The following is a 27,822-nucleotide window of genomic DNA, read 5'->3' on the forward strand; positions in this document are numbered from 1 at the left end:
AATATAAAATGTTTGGGTAATTATGGGAAAGGCAATCTTAAGGATCTGACATCACTAGTGTTGTAACATTTTGAATACAGATCTAGATATAAAATTAAAACAAATGTGTGGGATGCTGTCTACTGAGATCACTTTCCACCAGCGACAAAAAGGAATTAAAATTTTCATATTTAGGTGGTACCTACCACTACAGAGAGATATCTCTGTAAAATCAGCTAAACGTTTTGATTACGTTGTGTTGTTAAGGGAATATTAAGCTTTTCAATGATCAAAATGAGTGTCTGTCAAACTGCTATATAACAAGTGTAATTTTTCTTATAAAACGGTTGGTTCAAAATTTTGGAAATTTTTATATTTTTGTCAAATGGTTAAAGTTAATAAACTGTCAGAATTTTAAGAAAATTAAACGTGCCAAATTAATTTTAGTTAAAGTGTTGGGTTCTACCTTAAGATCATTTGTAATGTTTGTTTTTAAATAATAAAAAGGTTGTAAAACTTCAAATCGAAAGACATGTGTTGACTCTCTTTTAAATCAGATGAACTTGGTTTTTAATGCCAGACTTCTGACATTTAACGCTTCAGTGTAAATAAAAGTATTCATATTCAACACGATATATAATGATACAAAGAGCTGTACCAGCATCTCTGATGTTCGCTAAAACTATGTTTGTGTAAAAATTTATAGATTGTGCTAGTTTTATAATCAAAATAGATTGTCATGTTTCATTTAATATCGTGATCATACTGATGGAGGAGATCTTTTATCCGAAATATCTAACATTTGTTCATGTTATTGTTACTTTATGGTTATTTGTACCCTTTTACACTTTTATAAAAAAATCTCGATGACAAATAAAAACCTAGGAACATACATTAACTATAACGGAAAAACAACGACACAACAGAAACACTTACGTGCAACAAAACTCAAATGGCAATCCAACACACATTTAATCGAACTATAAAATAACAACATATTTAATATGATATCCGTTGATTGCTGACGGGGTGTCAGATTTTGTGAAAAACGTGGTATAGTAGTCCCTTAGATGTTAATCTTTTCCTTTATAGCGTTCAACAGACAAACTAACTTAAAGCTAATTCTAAAATATGAATGGTTTCTTTATAGTTTTGCTTACAATAAGGGGATACTTTACTTATTCTTGTTTATGAATTGTCACATCTTGTCTCAAAAGATAATCTTTGTTGCACTTCTTAATAAAGAAAAAGATGATCAGCCACTCCTGGTTTACAACAGGTCACATCCTGTTTCTTTCCTTACGCTGATTTAAAAAAGAAAAAAAAATCTATGTTATTTTTTTTTAATAAGAGGGATAATTACTAAAATGAGGGTATACAATAAAATTGAGAATGGAAATGGGGAATGTATCTAATAGACAACAACCCGACCATAGAAAAAACAACAGCAGAAGGTAACCAAAAGGTATTTAATGTAACGAGAAATTCCCGCACCCGGAGGCGTCCTTCAACTGGCCCCTAAACAAATATATACTAGTTCAGTGATAATGAACGCCATACAGATTTCAAAATTGTACACAAGAAACTAAAAAGTAAAATAATACAAGACTAACAAAGACAAGAGTCTCCTGACATGGGACAGGCGCAAAAATGCAGCGGGGTTAAACGTGTTTATGAGATCTCAACCCTCCCCCTATACCGCTAGCCAATGTAGAAAAGTAAAAAAAAAAAGATCATTTCCGATGCCAATTAATATTTACGGAATGCTGATTAAAACATGTTGTATCGTACTTCTTCTACCTTGATTAAGAAAACAAACCAAAATCTATTTTGAAGAAAATCATTTCCGTTTCATATTTGTTCGCTTTTTGTCACCCTACCCTGTAAAATCACAGGGCTGACACTTTTGTCAATTAGAAAAAAAATCATTCCTTAACCTTACAAATTCCAAGTTCAAGGTCAATAACTCCGGACTCCTAAGATGTAATAAGATCACTATAGATGGAATATACATGTATCATAACTGCCACAACTTCCAATAATATTGTACACCTTTTCTTTTCTATCTAGTTAATAAATTATTGAAGAAAATGCACAAACAAGCAAAACAAGCATTTCTTTTACCTTGAATTATGACCTTCAGGTGGTATTGGAGTCTAAATTAAAAATGACAGAATTTGTTGAAATTTTGACAAAACAAAGTATTATTGATACATTTTCTTAAGCTACAGGTTATGACAAAATGACATATTTTGTATGAATTGTTCAGGAAAAATCATTATTATGTGATAAGAAGCTAAACTGAATGATAGAATTGCAAAATAAAATACGAAAGCTTTCCGAAAATGTTTTGAGAATATCAAACGAAAAAATATGGTCACCGTTTTTTCCCGGCAGGAATCATCCATGTAGACTATTTCAGAGTTACCGCCCTATAATATTCCAATAAAAACCATTAAAAATCAAGCTAAAATAATTAACACTTGTACAAGACAATACAAATCAAAACAAAGGAGTAGACAAAGACTCATAAACCCAAAAGACATTTACATCAACAGTTACAAATAATAGATAAGAAACACCACGAAATCAACTAAAACCGGAAGTAAAGTCAGGTGCTCCGAAAGGGTAATCATGTCCTGCACCGTAAACGGCACCCGTCGTGTTATGTCTTTGTTCAATTCGGTAATAATGGAAGATTATTATGACCGAGGAAGAATACCAGATATGATATCTGACACACTTTTGTCATAATGGCCAATCAATTCTTGATGGCGTTCGTAAAATGTCTTGAGTGATGACCTTAATTTGATTGATTCATAGCCCTGTCTTAGCATTTTTTGAGAAAGCAGTATTCCTCATTCCACAAAATCAACGTACTATGATCTAGCTCTAGAGTAACGTATCAATTGAGACACATATACTCCATATGCTGGTGCCATTGGGATGTAGCTATACAGAAATGGAAAGTTGACTATAGAAAAATGGTTGTCATAAATTTTGTTATTCAACCTTCCATCAGTAGTCATTTCGAGAAAAAAGGTATAAATATGAAGCAGATTTATCTGTGTCGGTAGTATCTTTTTTTTTAAGTTCAGTTGAATATATTAAATGTAAGTGACCACTGAAGCTATTATTATTAAGAGACAGTACAACATCAATATACCGAAAGGCGAAATTAAAAGACTGGGCTTATTTTCTTTCTCCTTTCTGTACAAACCCTTGGATAAATTAATCATATTTATAAGTTACAATCTTTTATTTTTTCCTTTTAAATGAATATTTACATTTGGTAACTACTTTCCTGCATCACATTATGATAACTTGATTGAAAATCTGAACCTTAGATTATCTGTTTCCACAATCCAAGATCGCGAAAAACACCCATACCACCTCAATCTAATTTTTATGTTAGACGGTTCATGATTTTCTTTTCTCTATCATTTATACAACACTTATAACTATATAGATGATGTTCCTTAACTAAAACATTGGTGAATTTGATCAACGCATATATCCCATCGAACTAGAGATAAGGGATACTGCAGATACAGTTAAGTCATCATCATATCTTGACTTACATCTGGAAATAGAAATGGACAATGATGGTCGGTTGAAAATAAAACTTTACGACAACATAGTTGATTACAATTTTCTATGTCTTTGTAGCAACATCCCAGCAGCGCCTGCATACGGATTACACATAATCTAATTGATACGATATTTACGGGCTTGTATTTCCTATCATGATATCCTTGATGAAAAAACTAGTTGTACATTTGTAACTATAACTTCATTCCCTTTTTTTCGAATGTGATCTAGACTTATTCCGTTGTTGTACTTACATGATCAACACGACGGTTGCCACATGTGAAATATGAGCTACGTTCCCTTACAGATTATCTGAGATATACCCTCAGTTTTTTGGTGGAGTTAGTGTTACTTAGTCTTTAGTTTTCCAGATGTAGCTTGTAGGCTACATGTATTATTTGTCTGTTTGTGTTTTTCTTTTTAAGCCATGACATTGTCACTACTGTTACTGTTACTTAGTTGGTAATTCATATCAATCTCTAAATGGATAAACCACGGTAAAATTTTCAAGTGCGTTTGTTGATCATAAATCCTTGAACTTCACACATTTCAAAGCGCGAAGAAGTTGTCACGTGTTGTATGATTACCAGATGTATTCGGTTTTGATAAGATTTGATAATGTATCCTTTATATGGGACAAGGTGATGAACCACTTAACCATTTTTCCTTTCACATTGGTCTACTGAACAAGTGCTTTTTAAAGGTAAGATATCTGTACAGTAGTAATAACACAGAGTCATATGTCCATTTATCGTAGTGAACATATGAAATTAATAGTATTTCGAAAATACTTATCAGCCAAAGAACAAAATTGTGCATGTTTTTTTGGCGAGATTGAAAAATGAAGTTAAATAATACAAAATGTAAACCATTGATGAAAATTTCTATAATTGTCGAATCATATCGACTCGTTAAAGGGGAAATAAATAAAAAAAATATATGATTTGTATCCGTTTTTTGCGTCCGCTTATCCTGAAACCAGGCTTGAAAGAAGTTAAAACTATAACAGCTACGGGGACATGGGCATTTTATTTAATCCTCAGCCAACGTGGTCAAATTCTAGCATTGATTTATTCGTTTCGATGTATGTTTTTAGATAAAATGTTTTGAATAATAATTTGAACATAAACCATGGAACTTAAACAATGCTAAATTAGTATAATGGATAATGAGAGAGAAGAAATAAAATCCAAAAAATATCCACCTTTTAATTAACTAAAATAAACAAAATTCTTACAAAAAATATTTCATTTATTTATTCTGCATTTCCAAATATAGTTACATTTTCATTATAACTTTGGCAATTTTACAATGATAAATAACATGCATACATAGCATATTGAGTTGTCCGTTACCTTATAATTTGACGTTGTGCGTACTTTTATACCTTAACGCCCCTTATAAATGTTTGATGTTTTCGGTACAGTTGGATACTATTTTTAGCAAATATTTACCGGGGATCACACTTGGTGACTATATATTAGTCTAATGATGCATTTATTTTTACGATCGATATTTGAGTTTACCCGGTCACCTTTCAGTATTCATTACAACACAGTTAAACTAGAAAAACTTAGTTTCAATTGATCGTGATCATCGTGAATAGGGACAAGGAACATATAAGGGAGTCTACTCTATAATACTCAACTGAACGCTTTAGTAACTTACTGTTGTTTAATAGAAATTAAGCTTCTCATTGATAAAAATAAATGGTTGTCAGATTGCTATACATGCGTGTTTTAATTTTCTTGTACTTTAATGTTTTCGTCAAAAAGTAAGAGAAAAATGTAATGAAAAAAACCTAGCGAAATCTATTTCAGCTGGCTACCCTCAGAAAGATCAATTTAAATTCACGAGTATACGTTGAACTCTTATGCTGCGTTTAGACAAGGATCACTGTCAGGTTTTATAAACATGTTCCCGGAGCAATTTGACATTTGACATGTTTGACTTTCATGACTGTAATTGGGTTACTAGATGTACCATATGACCGTAAAACCTATTTTTTGACTGATATCAGAACATTCTAAGAAATTCATGCAAATAGTGTTTACAAACGAGGTCAACATATATGCCTTATATCAGAGACACACAATTTTTAATACTTGATAAAATGCGAGGTCAATAAATATGTTCTTGATAAGAGAGGTCTATGTACTTACATATGGAAAGTTCACCTTAATTTAACCTTACACGAAAAGGTAGAAATATAATACAATTCATCTGAGTGTAAATATTTATATTACTCTAATGAATCAAACATTTAGAAATTATCCCACTGTATACACATGCGGTCATCTCAATTAATTCATATCAGCCACGGTAAAGTCATAAGTCATAACAGATCTATATTTTTGCAAATATATCTTACAGTACAACTTGTCTATACATATTCTTGTTCATATATCTCAAAGTACATTTAAATTGGTCATGTTAGATAAAACAAAAATGAGACTATTACTTGACTTACTATTGACAGTTGTAGTTCTATCTTACGGTCTGACTATCTATGCCTCAAATTGCATATGAAATATTAATTTATTTTGTTGTTAAATTGATTATATTACCATGGTGCTAATAAAAAAGAGAGAATTCAATTTGCATTACAAACTGTCTACACATTGTATAAAATATGTCTTCCTTGAATATATTATTTCATATTACAGTTACACAGAAGTATGTTATGATTGAACCTCTAATCTCAATTACAAACAATGTATTTTCTAATTAATTAAATGGAATACGTTTTTTTTTTTACAAAAAAACAACTTTAAAAAAGAGAATAAAGCAGTCCTCTGGAAAGTGAGTTTTAGCCTGTGTATTTTTTGGTTAAAGTCAAAATGATCGAACGTGATACATATTTTAGAGAAAACATCTTTCAAAGAATGCTGAACAACCCATAAAAATTTCAATCCGTTCGTTTATGGCACTTGTCTCTTTAATAATTATTTCGAAAATATATATTTAACAATTACAAACGAGGTCAACAAATATGGTCGAAACCAAAGTCGCATACTGTATAATACTTTATATGAGTCCAGGTCAATAACTAAGTTCTTTATGAAAGACGTCTTTGTCCTTAAATATGGAAAGTTTACCTTAATTGAACTTTAAACGAGAAGGTTGTAATTTAGTGCAATACATCTGAGTGTAAATATATATGACGCTTTAATGAATTATTTATATAGAAATCATCCCATTGTGTATGTTTGCGTTCATCTCAAATAATTCAGACAAGCAACGTTAAAATTATATGTTTGAAACAAATCATTACAAATACAAATCTACTCACAAGTCATCTGTTTAATGTGATTTTAGTCTTTATTTCACCAAGGACATATTTTATATTCAAGAATAAAGAGGTTTCGCTAGCTAAAAAACAAGGTTTAATCCACAATTTTGTAAAAAGGAAATGCCGGAACCAAGTCAGGAATATGACAGTTGATATCCATGTAATTTCGCTTTTGATTATGCCTTTTGTCTAGAGACATTCTGTTTATGTATATATATTTTAGAGTTCGGTATTGTTGTTATTTCATTTTACAAGAGGCAAATACGACATACGTACATTATTAGAGACAATATTAAATGATAAATAAGCACACAATTTATCTTAAAGTACAAGTTATCTATATGTTCTTGATTGTACATCTTCAAGTACAACAGATGTAAATATTTTTGTAAATAAATCTTTAAGTACAACTTATCTATATGTATTCTGGTTAATATATGTTAAAGTACATCTATCACGTCTATATTACAATGTTAGTTTTAAACAAAATGAGGCTATAACCTTCGATACCTGTAAAGTACATCTTGACATTCATTAGCTTCCAGAATATTTCTACATGAAGTTTTGTCTGTCTTTGCTTACCATTGCATCATACAATTATTCTTACTTTATTCTATAAAACTTTAGATTTGCTTATTAAATATAGCGTAAAAAATTTGCATACAAACTGCGTCACTAATTGTATAAAACATCTTTTCCTTTGAAATATTAGTCCATGTTACAGTTTTGAAAGGGGGATTTTATGCTTTAATCTCTAATTTCAATAATAAACAATGCATTTTCTAAATAAAAAATCACTTTAAAAAAAGAGAATGATAGTTATTTAAGGTACTAGGCTTATAATTTAATACACTAGACGCGCTTTTAATCTCCATAAGACTCATCAAAGACGCTCAGATCAAAATATTAATAAAGTCAAAGTTGAAAAGCATTATGGACCCAAAATTTAAAAAGGTTGTTCCAGATACGGCCGCTAATGAAGCCGTCTTCTGCAAGAGTGAGTAACTTGCCTGTGTCATTTTTGGGGTAAATTGAAACTTTCGCACGTGATTTGTCTTATAAAGAAAAATATTCTTCATTCCCATTATGCTTAGTATTCCATAAGAATCTCAAACCTTCGGGCTTGGGCACTTTACCATTTAAGTATAATTTCGACAAAACAGAATTTTCAATTTTTATTGCAAATCTTAACATTCAACTGTTGCACGCACTAATGTATGCCGCATATGCATGTTTCATTTCTTTATTAGATCTATTCGTCAGGAACTTTTAATTTAAGGACATGTCCGAAAGAAAAATACTTGATGTAAGTGTATTCATTATCGATATAATAAGATGCCAAAAAAAGTTGAGAATTCGGCCAAAATGGAGGAAAAAAACAACTTTTGAGATTTCAGATTGCGGACATCATCATGTTTTTGATTAAAAAAAAAACACTTTAGAATTATAGATATCTATCTTTCCACGTACACACATAATTAAATTGTTTACTAGTAAAAGTCTTAACATTCAACATCTGCCAAATCAGCCAAAAATCTCAAAATGTCTTTCTTTTTATTATCTAAAATGTTTTTTTCTTCTCAATTTTTATGTTATAATTAAAGAATTAAACAATCGTAAGTGATTTTGTATGATAAAGTCATCTCTCTTTCTGACGGTTGTTAGTCTCTTTCAAATAAGATTTGAAGGTTTATACGGATGATAATGTATACTGTTTTCTTTTTTGTACTCTTTTGACGTTTTGGCTCTCACTTCCTTTTTTGCCGTTAACGTTTTTGACTCATATAAATTGAATTAATATATGTTAGTTATTGAAACAATTAAAGGACATTACATTAGATAAAATTAACAGTGCAAAAAGTTTCAGAGCACTTTTAAAACAGACCAAACGATAAAATATCCAGGTGTACCGATACTAAGTTATAAAGGTATAAAGTGTCACATTCAATTGAAAATGTTTTATTATATAGATGACTGTGTTGCCGTGTTGCATGTACACAACAATTTTTGTCCTGTCTTTGGGTAATTAAGTTTATGTTTAAACATTCACATATAAATTTTGCGCAACATAATCCCAAACTATTTTCATTTCTATGGGGAAGCAAACACATTAATCATTAAGTGGAGACTATAGTATTTATTTCTTATTCTTTATCCTCTTAAACAGTAATTAAACAAAGAAAACTCTCCAATCTTACTCAATAAATAGAAATAAAAGGGATGATGACCATTGTTATATAATCACTTTGTAATCACAATATATACAAAATATAATCATACGAAAGGTCAAACTCAGAAAAATTGAAAAAGTTAAATATCTGTATTTTCCTCAAAAATACAATTGTTAATACATTTTTCAGTGACAAAAACGCGATTTTTTTAAATTAACATATTTCAAATGAACATTAAGCATGTTAAGTGTTTGACTTTTTTTTTAGAAAATAATCTTAAATTGATACTGGTTTTATATAAATTGAGGTAAGTTAAATCATATCAGATGACAAAAATGTCAATTTTGCATGTTTTGAACATTGTGTCAAAGATGGGAATTTCGGCAAAAAATTGAGAAAAGTTTAGCTTTTGAGACTTCAGATTAACAACATCATAAATTTTTAATCTAGGAAAATCAAGGTTATCCATCGTACTACGTGCACACACATGTCTCTTTTCGTTTATTTGTATTTAAAGTATGATTGAAGCATAGAACACTAGTAAAATAACTGAACATCGGTCAAATCGACAATAATGTCCTAAATTGCACTTAATTTTATCATCTTTGAATTGAACTGTTTTTTTCATTCTTCTTTTGATTCGATTTAAGCAATCTACAGTGATGTTTTCACGGATAAATCAACTCTCTATCGTACAGCTGTTAGTCTCTCTATGTCATAGTTTATAATGATTATCCTATTATATCTAACTTTTAAAAAAAATCTATTAATTTTGAGAGGGATTTGATAGATATTGAAAATTAAGTATTTTTTTTATCACATTTGACTCATTCGATTTGAAGGCTAATACGGGAATAACCATTTTTGCCATGACCGAAAATCAGAAGAGGTCACTGTCATTAACGTACAGTATAGCTTTTGACTCATATAATATGAATTAAGATCGGGTATTTATCGTTTAATCGAAGGACATTTTGTGAGATAAAATTAATAGTGCAAAATGTTCATAGCACTTTTAAAACAGGCTAAATGATGTAAATGATATAACATTCATGTAAACAGATATTATGTAACTAAAGTATAAAGTGTCACGTCCTATTAGAAAACGTACTATTATCCAAACATTTATATATTCCTTTTACACAACACAACCACCAATATTCCTATATCTTTAGGGAAGCAGTCACGTAAGTTATTAAGGGAAGGCTATAATATTTACTTCTCATTTTAATTTTGATAAAAAAAAAAAAAATTGTTCTGGTTTCTGATAGACAAAAACTAAAGAAAACAATTTTTCTGCTTAAATATATTTCAAATATTTCAAATATGCTTAATATTATTAAATTATCTATTATTATCCATGACGTATTACGTGTATTGATCCGGAAACGTGTTCTTTAATAACCATTACATAATTAAAAATAACTTTCATTGTGTTTATATTTCTTCCTTGTTTGAAGTTATAATATAAACTCTGCTGGATATAAACACAGTGTTGGTCTTATTTACAGGTAAATGTGAATGATTTTGATGTCAAAACTTTACATTTTGTATATCATTTTTATTTGTCACATTATTTTCTGTTGAAGAGATCGATATGGTCGTTTTAGTATGAACATTTGGCGGTGTTAGGAAAAAAATAGATATACAAATTAGTTTGATCTTATTTTGTTCATACAATAGATCTCTTATAATTTATCTTTTGATTTTATCTTAAATGATAAATTTTTCATTAAAAAAAATGTGTATCCCAATTGCATAGCATTATATAGTGAACATATATATATTTTCTTCTTGGTTGTATCATGTAACAGTATATATAACAAAAAAAGGAAATATCATGGTACTGATCACTATGGATCATAAAATCAGTCTAAATTATTAATGGTTTATTTCAAAACATTGAAATCAGAGACAACATTGAAATAATAATAATTCTGCCATCAGCGGTCTATGCATATTAAGATAAAAGAGTTTATTAAAAACAAAAAAAGTTAGCTATGGATATAGGTCAATCAATCTGTAGACGTAATGTGTTGTTAGCATAGGTATTAAAATGAATGAATATTGACTTTAAAAAGTAGCATTCTTGTTATGCTTCTGACTGTGAAGAACTGAATATTGGATAAGTCACTCTATTTACAAGATATGTAATTATTTGATCCAAATTCGTTCCTCAAATAACCTAGAAAAAAATGTCATTTATATAAACTAGAGAAAACTCATGACGTTATTTTGCTTAAAGTATTTAGTGATTTGCTGACAGAACACAATTTGAACTCTTGTTGTTTCCTGCTGTTTATCATTGTGTCATATATGTAATAAATGTTTTAACTGCCATAGGATATAATTTTTTTGCAAATAAATCATTCATTCATTCGAAATTAAAAAGACCCCATCAGAGACAAGGGATGTCATCGAGTGTATTCATTGAAATAATCAAAATTTTCACAAATCTGTTATTCAATTACTCTTTAACAAATACAAATTAAATAAACTTCGTTATGTATGCAATATGTTTTGCAAAAATTGATATTTCCACTTCAGAAAATGCTGTACAAATTAAAGAATATGACAGTGGTTATCCGTTCGTTTAATTTGTTTGTGCTTTTGATTTTGCTTTTTGATTTGGAAACTTTCAGTTTTGAATTAACTTCGGCGTTCGGTATTTTTGTAATTATACTCTTTGTTGCAAAGAATTATGTATAATCATTTTTTTGGTGGGGAAATATAACAATCGTTTATTTAAAAAAAAGTCGCAAAATACAAAAGTTAAAATGCAATGTAACAATTAATTTTGCATTTTGTTTCCCTTAACAGAAATAAACTTTCCATTCATAGACAATCCAAAGAAAAAATGGAAGATGATGACAGCAAAAAACAGCGGGTATGGTATTTGTCCGACGGTAATCCAACACAGGAGGAAAGGATTAAAGAATATGATAATTTCTGTACTACATATGAACAGGTTAGATTTATATTCTTGTCATACAATCAGATGTAAATTAGATACTTGCCCTTTAAGACAAATGCTGAATGACTACAATATATAAAGTGCTGCTTCAGCACTCTAACAAATTTTATATTTGTGTCACAAGAATGTTCTTGGGGTCAAATCATGAACATCTACATGAAGTGTTTTTTTGAATACCAAGTATGCACACGTAAAACATTAGAGGCTATTAATCATTAAGGATCTAAATGGAATAACCAAATTCATCACAGGTCAAATATGACTAACGGAATTAGGATTGTTATAGATATATATTTACTAAGTTTTATAAGTATAAGAAACTCTATTCAAGAACGTGTAATTTTTTGTTTGTGTGTATTTATGCACATTTGCGTTATTGCGATATATACCCACATCAATTCTCCGTTTTTTATCGTACTTTTAGGTATTTGGAGAAGAGGGTTGGCAAAGTCCGTATATTTGTGCAGAAACAGTAGGAACATATATAACTGACAACCGAGACAGAGTGGAAATACTTGATCTAGGAGTTGGAACTGGTCTGGTTGGAAAACGCGTAAGTAAATTGTATTTAAGTCTTCAAACCAAAACATAGAATACCTTATAAAAAAAGAAGATGTGGTATGATTGCCAATGAGACAACTGTCCACACGAGACCAAAATGACACAGACATTAACAACTATAGATCACCGTACGGCCTTCAACAATGAGCAAATCCCATACCGCTTAAGCTAGATATTATTGATTAAATATTCGAACAACGTCTGAATTCACAAATGCGCGTTTTCTATTTCTTGAATAGGATTTTATTTTTAATTTCTCTTGACTTTAAGCGTGAAAATAGTAAAATGCAAGAAACTAAACCTTTTCCATGCGTGTTTTTCTTTGTTCTGATTACACTTTCTGTTAAAATCAAATGTTTTGTACCTAAGTTCATGTTTAAATCAATTGAAACAAATCAAAAGAAAATGGACTCACATAACAAGAGTCCCAGGGAAATGTCTAGTTATTGGAATACATTTATCCACATAATACCACTGCAGTTTTGTAAAACATAAACATGGTCATGAAGGTGTTTCAAAACTTTTGATATCCTCAACATGTTGTGTTTGTTAATGTGTTGTAAAGCAAAATCAAATCTCTATATCACAGTTTGAAAATTGACACAAATTGATGTATGTTGAATAAAATCAACTTTCCATATCTAAAATGTTGACAACATGTATTATGATTATAATTTATATTTATTGTCAATTTTAGAAGATAAAAATGAAATAAATCATTATATATTTTTTACAGCTGCATGAGCTTGGATTCCGTATTTTTGATGGAATTGATCCGTCACAGGGCATGCTGACCTTGGCAAAACAGAAACATATATATCGCAACCTTTACTGTCAATTCTTTACATCAGAACCTACAAAAATTAAAGAAGGTAAGCATTGTTTTTTTAAGAAACAAGTTAGGGACTAATATTTAGTAAACTTGACAATTAAAAAGATTGTCAGAAGTGTATCAGGAATAGATTACCTTAGCTGTATTTGGCAAAACTTTAAGGAAATTTTGGTCTTCAATGCTCTTTAGCTTCGTTCTTTATTTGGCCTTTTAAACATTTTTTTATTCGAGCTTCACTGATGAGTCTTTTGTAGACGAAACGCGCGTTTGGCGTAATTGTAAAATGTTAGTCCTGGTATCTATGATGAGTTTATTTATTTGAAAAGACTTGACAAGACAAAGTTATATTTAAAGGCTTATTTGTCAATGTAAATAGCAATTTTATTATCTGATTAGTAACGTTACTATACATATTTGTGAATAAATAGAGGGATATAAGAAACTGTTGATAAAATTAAACTTTGTATACGTCAGACGCATCAGATGATTTAAACAAAAATTACAATTACTAGTGTAGTGTTCATTTTGCCAACTGTTCTACAACCTTTCAAGAATTGAAATAGTAAGAAGTATGGATTATCGTAGTCACTTTGCTCAACCTATATCGTAATAAATCGTACCTTCCAATTAATCGTATTTAGTAACATGTATTCTAGATAATTTCACGATTGTTCTGATTCAACCAGTTTACGTAGTTATAAACAATCATGTGCAATTGTTTTGATTCTTATACATCCTTGACTTTAAACTATTCGGCTTTGAACCTTCCTGATGAAGATAAATCTAGAAAAGTGCTTCGAACAAATATGATATTTCGTTTTTCTATAATTTATTTGTAATAATGACTGCATTCTAAGATATATTGCATTACGTATTCTACTCTGCAGGTTCGTATGACGCCTGTTGTATATCTGGTGCTTTTGGAAAAGGTGACATTCCGGAAGACTCAGTGTACGAAATGATAAGACTTGGAAAACCAGGTAAAAAGTTTGTAAATATTACTTATAGTCACACCCTCTGCTTTCTTAAACTTCGTACTTTCTTTGGCCTTTTAACATTTTTTGATTCAAGCGTCACTGATGAGTCTTTTGTAGACGAAACGCGCGTCTGTCGTAAATATAAGATTTTTATCCTGGTATCTATGACGAGTTTTTTTTCCATATACCTGACTTGGTACAGGACATGTTTAGACAACATGATGGGTTGAACCTTATTTTAAGGCTAGCCAAACTTCTTGCTTAAATGCCTGTGTAAACATTTACACGACAAAATTACCGAAATAATCTGAACGTGTTTGCTTTATATATATAAGAAACTGTACAACGTTAGATAATACAATGCATGATTGACAGGTATCTATATACTCCCGAAAATAGACACTTCCATACTCAATTTTATTAGTGTCGTAAAAAGTAAAAACACAAAAATACTGAACTCCGAGGAAAATTCAAAAAGGAAAGTCCAAAATCAAAAGGCAAAATCAAATGTCCAAACACATCAAACGAATGAACAGAGATTAAAGCAGTACACATATTACATATGCATGACATCATTGTCAAACTACGGTTCTCTTTCCTTTAAGCTAACAATTTGAAAGTTGTCAGATTTATCATCCCGTTTTTAAGGGAACATATATTTATTTCAGTGAGATTCCTTCAGGCATGCTTGGGGGATGCTCCGAGTATTTTAGAGAAGCTAATATCGTTAATACACCATTACACTCCCATTAATGTCAATCAAATAGAAGAGTTTATAGTTAAGAGCTTGTAAGAGCTTTTTGTGAACCTTTTGTACGCCTGTAATAATAAAGTTTTACTATGTTGCCCTAGAAAATTAGTTAATTGACACAAAAAATAGATACATTAAAACTTGAGGTTAAACAGTTTAGGGACATTTCATCAACATGAGATGGAAAAGCTCTAATATAACTAAAACATATTTATATAAGCTGATAAAAATAACACAACAGTGGTTTTAAATAAAATCGATTACATCCAAACAGTAATAAGTCACCTTAACAATTATAATTACATATAAATGAATATTAACGTTGTTGTCAAATCTATAAAAGATATTGTTGAAATCTAGAAATAATTAATGAGGCATTTAGAACTGGTCAAATAGGTAGCAACATACACATTTCTTACTGACCAATCATCCATAAGTGTAACTTTACCACGAGACGCATTGAAAAATTAATGGATCTAATTCTAAAACTATTATTCATGTTATTGAAGAGTCATTACTTTTACAATCAAGATACGAAAGACTTCATTTATAAAATAGAGTCGCACAAGTTCAAGAAAGAATGCATTTTGTGTGCCTATGATGTAGCGTCAATGTACACAAATATGAAGATTAATAACTAAGAAGAAACAGTTATCAATGCATTTTCATCAGTTGACAAACAGGAATATGCTTTAAAAATTGCAAACAAACACAATAAACGGCATTTGTAAAGTTAAGAAACAATGAACTTGAATTAACTTGACAGTTATACAAACAAATTATTGGAGCGCCTTTTGGGTGGTATATTTTTTCCGACATGCAGATTTACATCTGTCTGTCCTATTAAAAATATCTTAGATAAGTTCCAAATGGATAGAAAACATCAAATTGTACTGTCAATACCAAGACGACAATTTTATGTTCTTCACAGGCACATTAAAACAGATTGAAGATTTCTTTAACACAGCGAACACCATTGACTCTCTGCTTAAAACCACACTTGAAGTGTCTAGATTTAGTATGACCTATTTAGAATTTACCGACGTGTACAAAGGTGAAAGATTCCATAATAATAACTTACTTTTTGTTAAATCAAATATACAAAAACGCAAGACGTATCAATATTTACCAATCACTAGAGCCCTTCCTACACACACATTAAAAAGTATTACAGTGTGTTAATATATATGTCATATTAGAAATAATAGTCACATCGCTGAATTAGATAAACATTTAATATTCAAATATTGATACGTTTCGTGTTTTTTTTTTGATTGAACATCAAGTATGTTATTATTATTGAATCTTTCACCTCTGTACACTTCGGTAAATAAATAGGTCAAGCTAAATCTAGACACCTCAAATGTGATTTTAAGCAGAGGGACAATGTTGTTTGCTGTGTTAAAGAAATTTTTAACCTGTTTTAATGTGCCTGTGAAGAACATAAAGCTGTCGTCTTTGTATTGGTAGTGCAATTTGATGTTTTCTATCCATTGGAACTTAATATTCAAGATATTTTTAATAGACCAGACAGATGTAAATCATATACCACCAATAGGCGCTCGTATTATTTGTTTGTATAAATGTCCATTTAATTCAAGTTCAATGTTTCTTAACTCTACAAATGCAGTTTATTCTGTGTGTTTAAAATTTTTAAAGTATATTCTAGTTTGTCAACTGATGAAAATGCATTGATAACTGTTACATAATAGACATGGAGAATGCATTCTTAATGTACCTTGTGCGACTCTATTTTATAAATGAAGTCTTTGGTATCTTGAATGTAAAAGTGATGACTCTTCAATAATGGTTTTAGAATTAGATCCAGTAATCTTTCAATGCGTCTCGTGGTAGAGTTACATTTATGGATGATTGGTCGGTAGGAAATGTTTATGTTGCTAACTATTTGACCAGTTCTAAATGCCTCATTAATTATTTCTAGATTGATTTTATGAATTTTCGGAAGAAGGTACATGTGTTTATGTTTTGATTCGTTATCATTCTTCAAAAAAAATATAAGTTTGTGAATCTATTTCTTTTTTCCTACATAGTTTTTCAACAATATTTTTTATAGATTTGACAACTACATTTTTATTTTCAAGTAATTATAACTGTTAAGGTGATTTGTTTCTGGTTTGATTTAATCCATTTTTTACAACCACTGTTGTGTTATTATGATCGGCTTTATATAAATATGTTTTAGTTATATTAGAGCTTTTCGTTCTCATGTTGATCAAATGTCACTAAACTGTTTAATCTCAAGTTTTGATTTATCTATTTTTGTGTCAACTAACTAATTTTCTAGGGCAACTTAGTAAAACTTTATTAATCTGTCTCAAGTAGTGAAAAAGCATGCAATACGAGGATTGCAACGCGTCAAAGGTCTATGGAGAATATATTTAGATAGAGAAAGTGATAGAGAAACACTCATATCCAAAGGACTTTCTATTAGAGGTCAGAGCATGACAATCTATACCAGAAATCCTCGCTTCACAGAATATGATAAAGAAGAAACTATTAGAGTCAGAGTCAAAGATATACCACTATCCGCAGACGACGGAGAGATACTATATGTTTTTGAAAGATATAACATCAAAATACTTTCACACTACAGAGAACGGTTAAGGTACAAAGATCTGAATACAAACTGTCAGACAGGAGACCGTATAATCATTTGCCTGAAATTTGAAAACCCTCTTCCAAGATTTCTAAAAATAGGAAAGTATGCTGCAAATATCATACATTATGGACAGCCAAGAAACAACCAGAAAATAATCTGTAGAAAGTGTCTTGAAGAAGGACACATAGCTGGTGAATGTACAAACGACTGGAAATGTAAAGGGTGTGGGAAGTCTGGTCACAAACAAGACGCGTGCACAGAAGGTTTGTTCACAGAGGATGAACAAGACAATACAGAAAGCTCAGAATCTGAGGAAGAGAAAGAGAACGAAACATCAAGCGCACAAACAGGAGATGTAGAAGGAAATGAAACTGATGGTAAATCAACAGAATCCAAGGAAAAGCAAAATAATAAAGAAAACCAGAAAGCGACACAAAACCTAAGTGACACAGAATTTGTAAATCCATATCAGTCAATTCCACAGGAAACCCAAAAGACCCCAAAAGACAATATCGGTAGAAATGACGAACGACGTAAAAAAAAGGAAGCAAAAAAACAGAATCAAACACAAAGTAATATGTCAGACTATGTACATGTTGTTAAAACATCAAATACAACTAGTGAAACAGTACCAAAAACACCAAAGTCAACAAATGTGAAGTGCCTTTTGAACGTATTTGAAAAGTCGCCAGTAACACCTCCAGAAGAATTACATCAAAGAGAAAATTGTTCAAAAAAGCAGAAAAAGTAACTGCAAGAAAAGTAATATGACACAATAACACATTAAATAAACAATGTATTTTTTGAATTGTAAATATCTCATTGTATTAACAATGTTCTTATGTTTATACAAAAAAAAATATACAACAATATTTAGTCTGCATGTGGTTTAATGAAACCAATGCGACAAAAGGATGTCACATTATTTGTATTGTATGCAAAAATAAGTTGGTAAACAAGTGTATACATTTAAATTTAAATGCTGCTAAGTTGCATGCAAGTATGAAAAATATTGTTACAAGATACATACTGGTTATGGCATTTAAACACGGGGAAAATCAGAACTTAAGTAAAACCCCCATTACAATAAACAAACTTGAATCAACTAACATAGAAAACACATGGTATTGTTTTTATTTACAAACGTCACATGATAGCAATATCACGTGGTATTGTTTATATGTACACTCATCACGTGACTGTGTCAATACACACTTGCGATATTATGAAGTCCAACAAACTAGGTCATTTAAATTAAGAACAGAGTTAACAATAAACGAAAGGTACGTTAGCGGAAAAAATAAAAACAGAAAGAACAAACAAATAATGAATGAAAATAAAAAAATAAACAAACTTACCTTTACACACAAATGTCTCCTAAACCACTTCACATATGTTCTGTAAACACTCAAGGTTTACTGCAATCTGAAAAAAGAAAAAGATTATTTGAGTGGTGCAAACAGCAAAAATGTCAAATTTTAATGATGCAAGAAACACATTTTACCAGAAGTATGAATGACAATTTAAATAATGACTTACCTGGAGAAATCTTTCATAGTTGGGGTAGTAGCGCATCAAGGGGTGTAGCAATTTGGTTCACAAAACAAACAAAATATAACATTATAAATGAATTTAAAGATCAGGAGGGACGTTATCTATTAATTAATGTTGAACTAGGAGATAATATTTATTCTCTTATAAATATATATGCACCAAATATAGCAAAAAAAAGAAATGCTTTCTTTAAAAAAGTAAAAGACTGGACTCAAGAACATAGCTTAGGCCAAATTATAATGGGAGGAGATTTTAATGACATTCTAAAAATTAATGATACAAAAAATAAAAAAAAACAAAAAACAAATTTGACAAACCAGTTCACGGGCTTAAAACGCTCATAAAATATTTCAAATTTATAGATATATGGAGAGATAAAAACCCAACACAAATTCAATATACATGGCGTAGAAAATCAGGATTAGAAGCAACTCGAATCGACTTCTTCCTTGAAAGTAAGGAATGTAAAGCACAAATAGTCAAAGCAGATATAAGGCCTATTATATTAAAATCAACAGACCATAACGGTATTTCATTAAAAATCAGAACTCAAAAAGTAAACAGAGGAAAAGGATACTGGAAATTAAACTCATCAATACTGAACGATAGAGACTAATGTTGTAATATAGAAAAACTAATAAAATATTACGAAAACAAGGAATAAACGACAGAAAATATAGGTATACTGTGGGATAACTTTAAATCTGAAGTAAGGGACATTAGTCTAGATTTTTGCAAAAGAAAAGAAAAACAAAAAAGAGATAAAATTCAAACTTTTGAAAACGACCTTAATAAGCTAAATATTAAATTAGACCAAAGTGAAAGTACTAATAATTCTGTATTAATTTTGCAGATAAATAATATATCTGAACAATTAGATCAATTATACCTTGAAAAAACTAAAGGAGCTCAAATAAGGTCAAGAGCAAAATGGATAGAAGAAGGTGAAAAAAATACTGCTTTTTTCTTGAATTTAGAAAAATCAAGACAAATAAATAAAAGTATAATAGAATTATATGACGATAAAGGCAATACTATAACAGACCAAACAGAAATTTTAAAAGAGGAAGTAAAATATTATGAAAAAATATATAAATCATCAAATCCAGATAAATTACATACTAAAGAGTATATTCAAAATACTAAAATAGAAAAAAAACTCTCAGATAAAGACAGTAATAGCTTAGAAGGGCTTGTGACATCAGAAGAAATTACAGAAGCAGTGTTTAAAATGAAACTTAATAAAGCACCAGGTTTAGATGGACTTAATGTAGAATTCTATAGAAAATTTTGGACCCAAATTCAAAAGATATTAACCAAAGTATATAATGAGTCATATAAAAAGAAAAGTTTAACAAATTCGCAAAAAAAGGGGGCAATTTCATTGATCTTTAAAAAGAATGATCCAAAATCTCTGGATAACTATAGGCCAATAACTTTACTAAATGTAGATGTTAAAATTCTTGCTTATGCACTTGCACAAAGACTAAAAAAAGTTTTACCCAATATTATTAATGCAGACCAGAAAGGCTATGTAAAAAATAGATACATTGGTTTTAATATAAGACAAATACAAGATGTTATTGACTATGCTGAAAACTTCAATGTTGAAGGAGCAATTTTATTTCTAGATTTTTCAAAAGCTTTTGATTCAATTGAATGTTTTTTTATGATACAAACATTAAAAAAATTTGGATTTAAAAAAGATTTTATACACTGGGTTGAGACTATATACAATGGTATATCTGGGTGCATTGTAAATAATGGGTGGATATCAAACCCCTTTCAGATCTGTCGCGGAATTCGACAAGGATGTCGTTGTCCGCTTTGATTTTTGTACTAGCGGTGGAGGTATTAGCCTGCAGAATTAGATCTGAGAAAAATATCAAAGGGTTCCAAATTAAATGAAATGGAAAAGACTGTAGTATAAAAATATGTCAACTGGCTGACGACACAACCTTATTTTTAAAATCCAAAAAGGAAATATCTTTAGTCATGAACTTAATAGAAACATTTGGCTCGTTCTCAGGATTAAAATTAAATAGAACTAAAACAGAAGGAATTTGGCTAGGCAGACTTAAACATACTAAAGATAAATTCGAAAGAATCAATTGGACGAAAGAACCTATAAAAAGTTTGGGCATTTATTTTGGCTATAATAAAGAAAACTGTAAAAAACTTAATTGTCAAAAACAAGCTGATAAAATTGAAAAAATTATAAACATGTGGTCAAAAAGAAAGCTAAGTATGCTAGGAAGAATAACTGTAGTCAAGTCTCTAATACTGCCAAATATAACATATATAGCAAGCAACATGATATTACCAAAAGATTTTATACAAAACATCAAAACTATGATATATAACTATGTATGGAATGGGAAAAGAGATATGATTAAAAGAGATAATTTGTCGCAAAATTATACGGAAGGGGGATTAAAAATGATTTGTATAGATACCTATATTTCAACAATTCAACTAAAATGGATAAAACAATTATTGTTTGAAGAAAATGATGAGCAACATTGGAAGATAATTCCAAAATATTTTTTGAATAAGTTAGGAGATAATTTTTTAATATTCAAGATGAATATAGCCAATATAAATATTATTGAAAAAAATATTATAAAACAAATCCCAGAGTTTTATATGCAGTTAATAAAGACCTGGATAAAAGTAAAAGAAAAAACTATACAAAAGCCTACATTGTTTTGGGAAATAAGGAAACAAATAATATGGGGCAATAAATATATTAACATCAACAATAAATGTTTACTGTTTAAAAACTGGATACAAAGCAACATTCTGGTAATAAATGACTTATTAGATAAAGATGGAAATATATCCTCAGATATCATACTAAGTAAACTAAAAAATAAGGAAAACTGGATAGCTGAGCTCACAAAACTGAAGAAAGCTATTCCAAAACAGTGGACCAATATCATCAAAAATTCACCTTCTAAACATACACAAGTCAATATAAATATAAAAGAAAATCTGAACATCATAAACAAAAAGCCTATTCAAACCCTAAATAACTATGATATTTATAACTTCTTACTAGAAACAAAGGAAATGCAAACACCTATTGGCTTTTTAAAATGGAAATCATACTTTACACTAGAAAATACTAATCTAGCATATGAAACATTAAAATTTATCTTTACATTTTTAGATGATAATAGATATAAAATATTTAGATGGAAACTACTTCATCATATACTTCCCTGTAATCAACTATTAAAACAATGGCATATAGTAGAAACAGACACCTGCTTACACTGTAAACAAATAGAGAATTATGAACACTTCTTCCTCAAATGTTCATATTTTGAATTATTCTGGGAAAAAGTACAACAAATTCTTAAGAAACTAAATATTGGAAGACATGTTATCAATCTAAAAAGCATAGCTTTTGGATATAAAATACATGATAAAGAGTACTATGGACTCAATTTACTTTCAACTATTATTAGTTACACAATATATAAAGTATACTATATGTCTGACAAAAAAATAAAAGTTATACAACCACTCAAAATATTAAGACAAGAGATCAGAACTTTTATTGAAATAAGAAACTTTTTAGGATATAAAATTGACAGACTATTAAAGCAATTTAATGAACTGAATGTCTGACTCATTCACCCAAATACAGAGATTATACTGTAATTTTCTTCAAACAAGGCAAAGGTATAATTACCTGTTTATGTTTATGTATATACATGTAAATATTTGATTTGAAATATTGAGATTATACTGTAATTTTTCTTCAAGCACAGCACATGTATAACTAACTACCTGGTTATGTATGTGCATGCAAATTATAGTGTTTATAAATTGTGAGTTTAGATTTGACTGTATTTTCACACAACAGTCAGCTGTTGTTTTATATGTATTTGTTATGTTTTCATGGTTATTACTTGTACTATGTATTATTCGTCTCTTTTTGTTGTTGTCCACTCATATCCCCCCACAAGTTTAACGTTATCCAAGACATAACGTTACAATCTATAATCTGACATAAATGACAATTACCTTCAATTGATAAAATAGCATCCGATTTTACTGTAGTCATATTTGGCAAAATGCATTTGCATATCAATCGAATATTCACAACAGAAAAAGATAACGGCATATCAATAATCCTTTCAAAACAAATATTTTGGAAACATTTCCTTGAATAAAAAGCACTTATTAGTTTATATTCCATATATATATATATGCACTGCACGTGTTATCTACCTTCTTTGTAAACAAAGATACTAGTTTAGAAAATCATTCTGGCAAAGACATCAATTATATCCGGATTTAAGAAAATTTGTGTACTAACATAATTAACCATAATTTTAGATGTATTATACTAATGTTAACGAGGCCGGGATAAGGTACCGGTATTTGATGTATATATTAACAAATGTAAATATGTTAATAAAATTTAGTTTTAAAAAAAAAAAAAAAACTTTATTAATTCGGGCGTACAAAAGGCTCACAAAAAGCTCATACAAGCTCTTAACTATTACTCTTACTAGAACACACCCGCGAAATCGCGGGCATTCAGAGCGTAGTTTAAAGTATGTAAAGTGTTGTTGGAAGAATTCTGTAAAATACATGAGAATGACTGGACAATTTCAGCAAAAGTATCATAAGTCATAGGTTATTGGGGACAGGAAATGGTTTTTTTTACCCTCACCTTTATTTCCAAATTTCCCAATTTTTGGTTTTCTATCAATTTCAATATGAACATACATTTAGTATGTTATGAACATTTAAGTAAGGAGCCTGTAATTCAGTGGTTGTCGTTTGTTTATGTGTTACAAATGTACATATTCGGTTTTCGTTCATTTTTTGTACATAAATAAGGCCGCTAGTTTTCTCGTTTGCATTGTTTTACAATGTCATTTCGGGGTCTTTTGAAACTGAGTATGCGGTATGGGCTTTGCTCTTTGTTGAAGGCCGTACGGTGACCTATAGTTGTTAATTTCTGTGTCATTTTGGTCACTTGTGGAGAGTTGTCTGAACATGGCAATCATACCACATCTTCTTTTTTTTGTAATCAATGAATTTTGTAAAAGATTTAATGACTTTGTTGAAGGCCGTACGGTGACCTATAGTTGTTAATTTCTGTGTCATGTTGGTCACTTGTGGAGAGTTGTCCGAACATGGCAATCATACCACATCTTCTTTTTTTTTGTAATCAATGAATTTTGTAAAAGATTTAATGACATGAGATTTTCAGAAAAGGTAACAAAAGTTCACATAAATAATTTTAGTGCTTATCTGTATATTATGAACATTCATTACTATATAAATAAGGGAGCTACCATTTGATTTTTATGGGGGGGGGGGGGGGGGGGGGGGGGGGGGGGCTAGGATGAAAAATTTTGTCCTGCATTTTTTTTAGCTGTAATCTCTGTCCTGCCTTTTTATTTTTCACTCTGTTCGGTCCTGTCTTTTTTTTTTAGTTTATCCTGACTTTTTTTTTACCTAAATTGTCGTCCTGATTTTTTTTTTTTTTGCAAGTGTCTCATCCTGCCTTTTTTTTTTACTCAAAACTCCTGTCCTGCCTATTTTTTCAAATTTCATCCTAGCCACCCCCCCCCCCCTCCCCCCCTTATAGAAATCAAATGGTAGCTCCCTAAAGCGTATTTACTTTCAATTCTAAGTTTACTAATCGATCCATGGTGATCATTGATATAGTATACAGACCCTTTCTATTTAATAAACTCTGTGACCACCGTGAATAGTAAATTTTAAAATGATAGCAGATAAAATTCTGAAAGTACACTTTATTCAAAGTATATGTATGTTTAAAGAATACAAAAAACCGCAAACCGGAAGTCTAATCTGACTTAAAATTTCGACCAATGACGGGACAATATCCGGATGCCTTTTTTCTCGTTTTTCTCCTAAAATAACTCAACCTGAATAATCATATGAATGGATGACATGTGCGACTATGCACTGTACCTATAGGAAACAAAGACGTGTGGATTAATTTATTGTGGAAAGAGGAGAAGCGACACCCAAAATGAGGTCTTCTCGTTTAATAGTATAGATATTTGATTGCCATTAATTGGAATGTAATCGTGTATTAACGATATAAGCTTCTCTAAAATGCTCGGAGCATCCTCCAAGCATGCCTGGAGGAAGCTCACTAGAATAAATATATGTTCCCTAAGTTCATTTTTTTGACATGGTAAGACGGGTGAATATTTAAAAAAAAGAACAATGTTTTTCTTATTTTTTGGTTTATGCCTTCAACTGGATAAGACCGAGTAATCGCAAATCTGAAGTCAGTGTCTTTAATTATTTTGTTAGCTTTTTTATGTCAATCTGATGTGCTAAGCTTTCTCATACGAGTTTTTTGTATGCTATGCCATTACACTACCGTTCAAGGACAGAAGATGATATAGCGCCCGCAACATGTTTTACTCGGCCATAATATGTATTAACTTGTTCTTAATACGGAGCCTGAATTTCAGTGATTGTCGTTTATTGTTGGAAACATGTATCATATTGAATTATCGATTATTGTTTTGTACAGAAATTATTCTGATAATTTCTAATTTGAATAATGTTACACTTGTCATTTTGGGCCTTTTATAGCTTACTATGAAGTATTCATTTTGCCTATTGTTGTAAACCGTACGATGACCTTTAATTGTTTACTTCTTCATTGTTAGGTATCAGCTGGTTGATTGGCTCATTGTCAATTACAACACATTATTACAAGAGTAACAAATAGAAAACCAATAAAACTGAAAATGTATCACTGTATCACAGAACAGTTTACTCTGTGTCTAAAATGCGTAGCTTATTACTATTGTATCAGAAAATATAATCAGTGCATTAACATTCATTATATATCGTGTATTGCAAAACCGTATAGTAAAAACACAACGAAATTGATAGTATGATATAAATCAAAGTGCGTTTGGAAGAGGTTATAAATTAAACGTCATTATTGAATACTTATAGGAACAGTAACACAACCCTTATTGAGAGAAACACATAGAAAATGTTAATGTTTAAAACAAACGCAGGCTCTATCAAAATAATCAACTATTTTTCCCGATTTCATTTTTTTCATTCAAATATGTCTCTATGCAAAAGAGGGACAAAAGATACCAGAGGGACAGTTTAACTCATAATTCGAAAATAAACCGACACCGCGTGGCTAAAAATGAAAGAAGACAAAAAGACAAACAATAGAACACATGGCACAACATATAAAACTAAAGAATAAGCAACACAAACCCCACCAAAATCTAGGAGTGATCTCAGGTGCTCTGGAATGGTAAGCAGATCCTTCTCCACATGTGGCACCCGTCGTGTTGCTTATGTTATAACAAATCCTTATGTTAGGCAATTGTGTTAGGACTCATCAAATTTATTATTAACATTTTCAGGTTGAATGACATCTAGAAAGGTATTTTTCATGAGTATATCCTTTTTATGTATTTTGTAGATTTATGTATGTTGAAATCTATTTCAGGTTGTATTCTTTGTTTTGTTGGAAGAACAGTAGCATTTGAATTATTATTGCCATTATTAGAAACATTGGAAAAAAATAAACAACTGAAGAAAGAGGAAATTACAGAAACACAGAAATATAGAAAAGATACTCCAGCTCTCATTATTGTGTACAGAATCATAAAAGACTAATTGCGCATTTTCTTCTTTATGTCACTCTTTCATTCTGATTCAAGCTGACACAGCTTTAAAGTCAAATGACTTGTTTCCGTCATTTAGCTTCCGTCTTCGTCTGTTAACTTTTACTTTTACAAAAACATACTATGTCAAATTAAACTAGATTGAACTGCCCATATTAATTACTTGGCAATTTGGATTATCTCCCTTGACAAACAATGTGACCGATATGACTAAGGATAAAAAAAAAATAAGGGTTACATACAGGTTGTGTTATTATCTTGACAAAGGCTCTAGAGAAAAAAAGAAAGGGAAGTAATAGTTACGATGTATATATCCTCTTATTGTTCATTTACAATTAATCTCTTATACGACTACTTACGTTAGAAAATTGCATTGTTATGACGTTTAAACCTATTTCGTGTTTATTTGTACATATTATCATTATGAAACTGTAATAAATAGAGATGAATTGTTATAGCATTTATGACCAGAAAGGAAAATGATCAGCAAGTTTCTTATACAACCATGATAGACGATTTTAATTTAAAAAAAAATGCATGTCTGCCATTTATATAGATAACTTGGATAGATATAAAGAAACGTCGAGATGAAAAACGATAAGCAAGCCAAGATCTACAAATATGTCTATGTGTATGGAAGGATATTGAGAGAATCAATATTACCTATTAAATAAATGCCATCTTAAATGACTTGACAACGGTACATGCACGTTCATTAATATTTCCGAAATATATCTTTTTACCGATGATCGAATTTAAAAAGATACTTTTTTATTTTTGTGATATCGAAAACCCTGGTGTTATAATTGTTATGTAATAAAGAGATTTCGTTTGTTAAAATCAAAAA

The 27,822-nt window shown here is 30.1% G+C and overlaps 1 protein-coding gene across 5 annotated transcripts; it reads left to right on the forward strand.

The window, feature by feature from the left end:
• Window positions 1–4,225: 4,225 nt before the first annotated feature.
• On the forward strand, window positions 4,226–27,822 carry LOC143058853 (methyltransferase-like protein 27). 5 transcript variants are annotated; one of them, XM_076232334.1, is made up of 6 exons: window positions 4,226–4,273; window positions 11,875–12,001; window positions 12,432–12,560; window positions 13,305–13,440; window positions 14,288–14,380; window positions 26,798–27,822. In XM_076232334.1, exons 2-6 carry the CDS (start codon window positions 11,891–11,893, stop codon window positions 26,965–26,967), a joined length of 639 nt encoding a protein of 212 aa, XP_076088449.1. In that variant the 5' UTR covers window positions 4,226–4,273; window positions 11,875–11,890; the 3' UTR covers window positions 26,968–27,822. The 5 variants fall into 5 exon arrangements, with proteins under 5 accessions (XP_076088449.1, XP_076088445.1, XP_076088447.1 ...); XM_076232330.1 differs by lacking the exon at window positions 4,226–4,273 and adding an exon at window positions 10,132–10,220 and having other exon boundaries at window positions 11,854–12,001; XM_076232332.1 differs by lacking the exon at window positions 4,226–4,273 and adding an exon at window positions 10,162–10,220.

The sequence above is a fragment of the Mytilus galloprovincialis genome, chromosome 14 (genome assembly GCF_965363235.1).
Source record: "Mytilus galloprovincialis chromosome 14, xbMytGall1.hap1.1, whole genome shotgun sequence".
Taxonomy (NCBI): domain Eukaryota; kingdom Metazoa; phylum Mollusca; class Bivalvia; order Mytilida; family Mytilidae; genus Mytilus; species Mytilus galloprovincialis.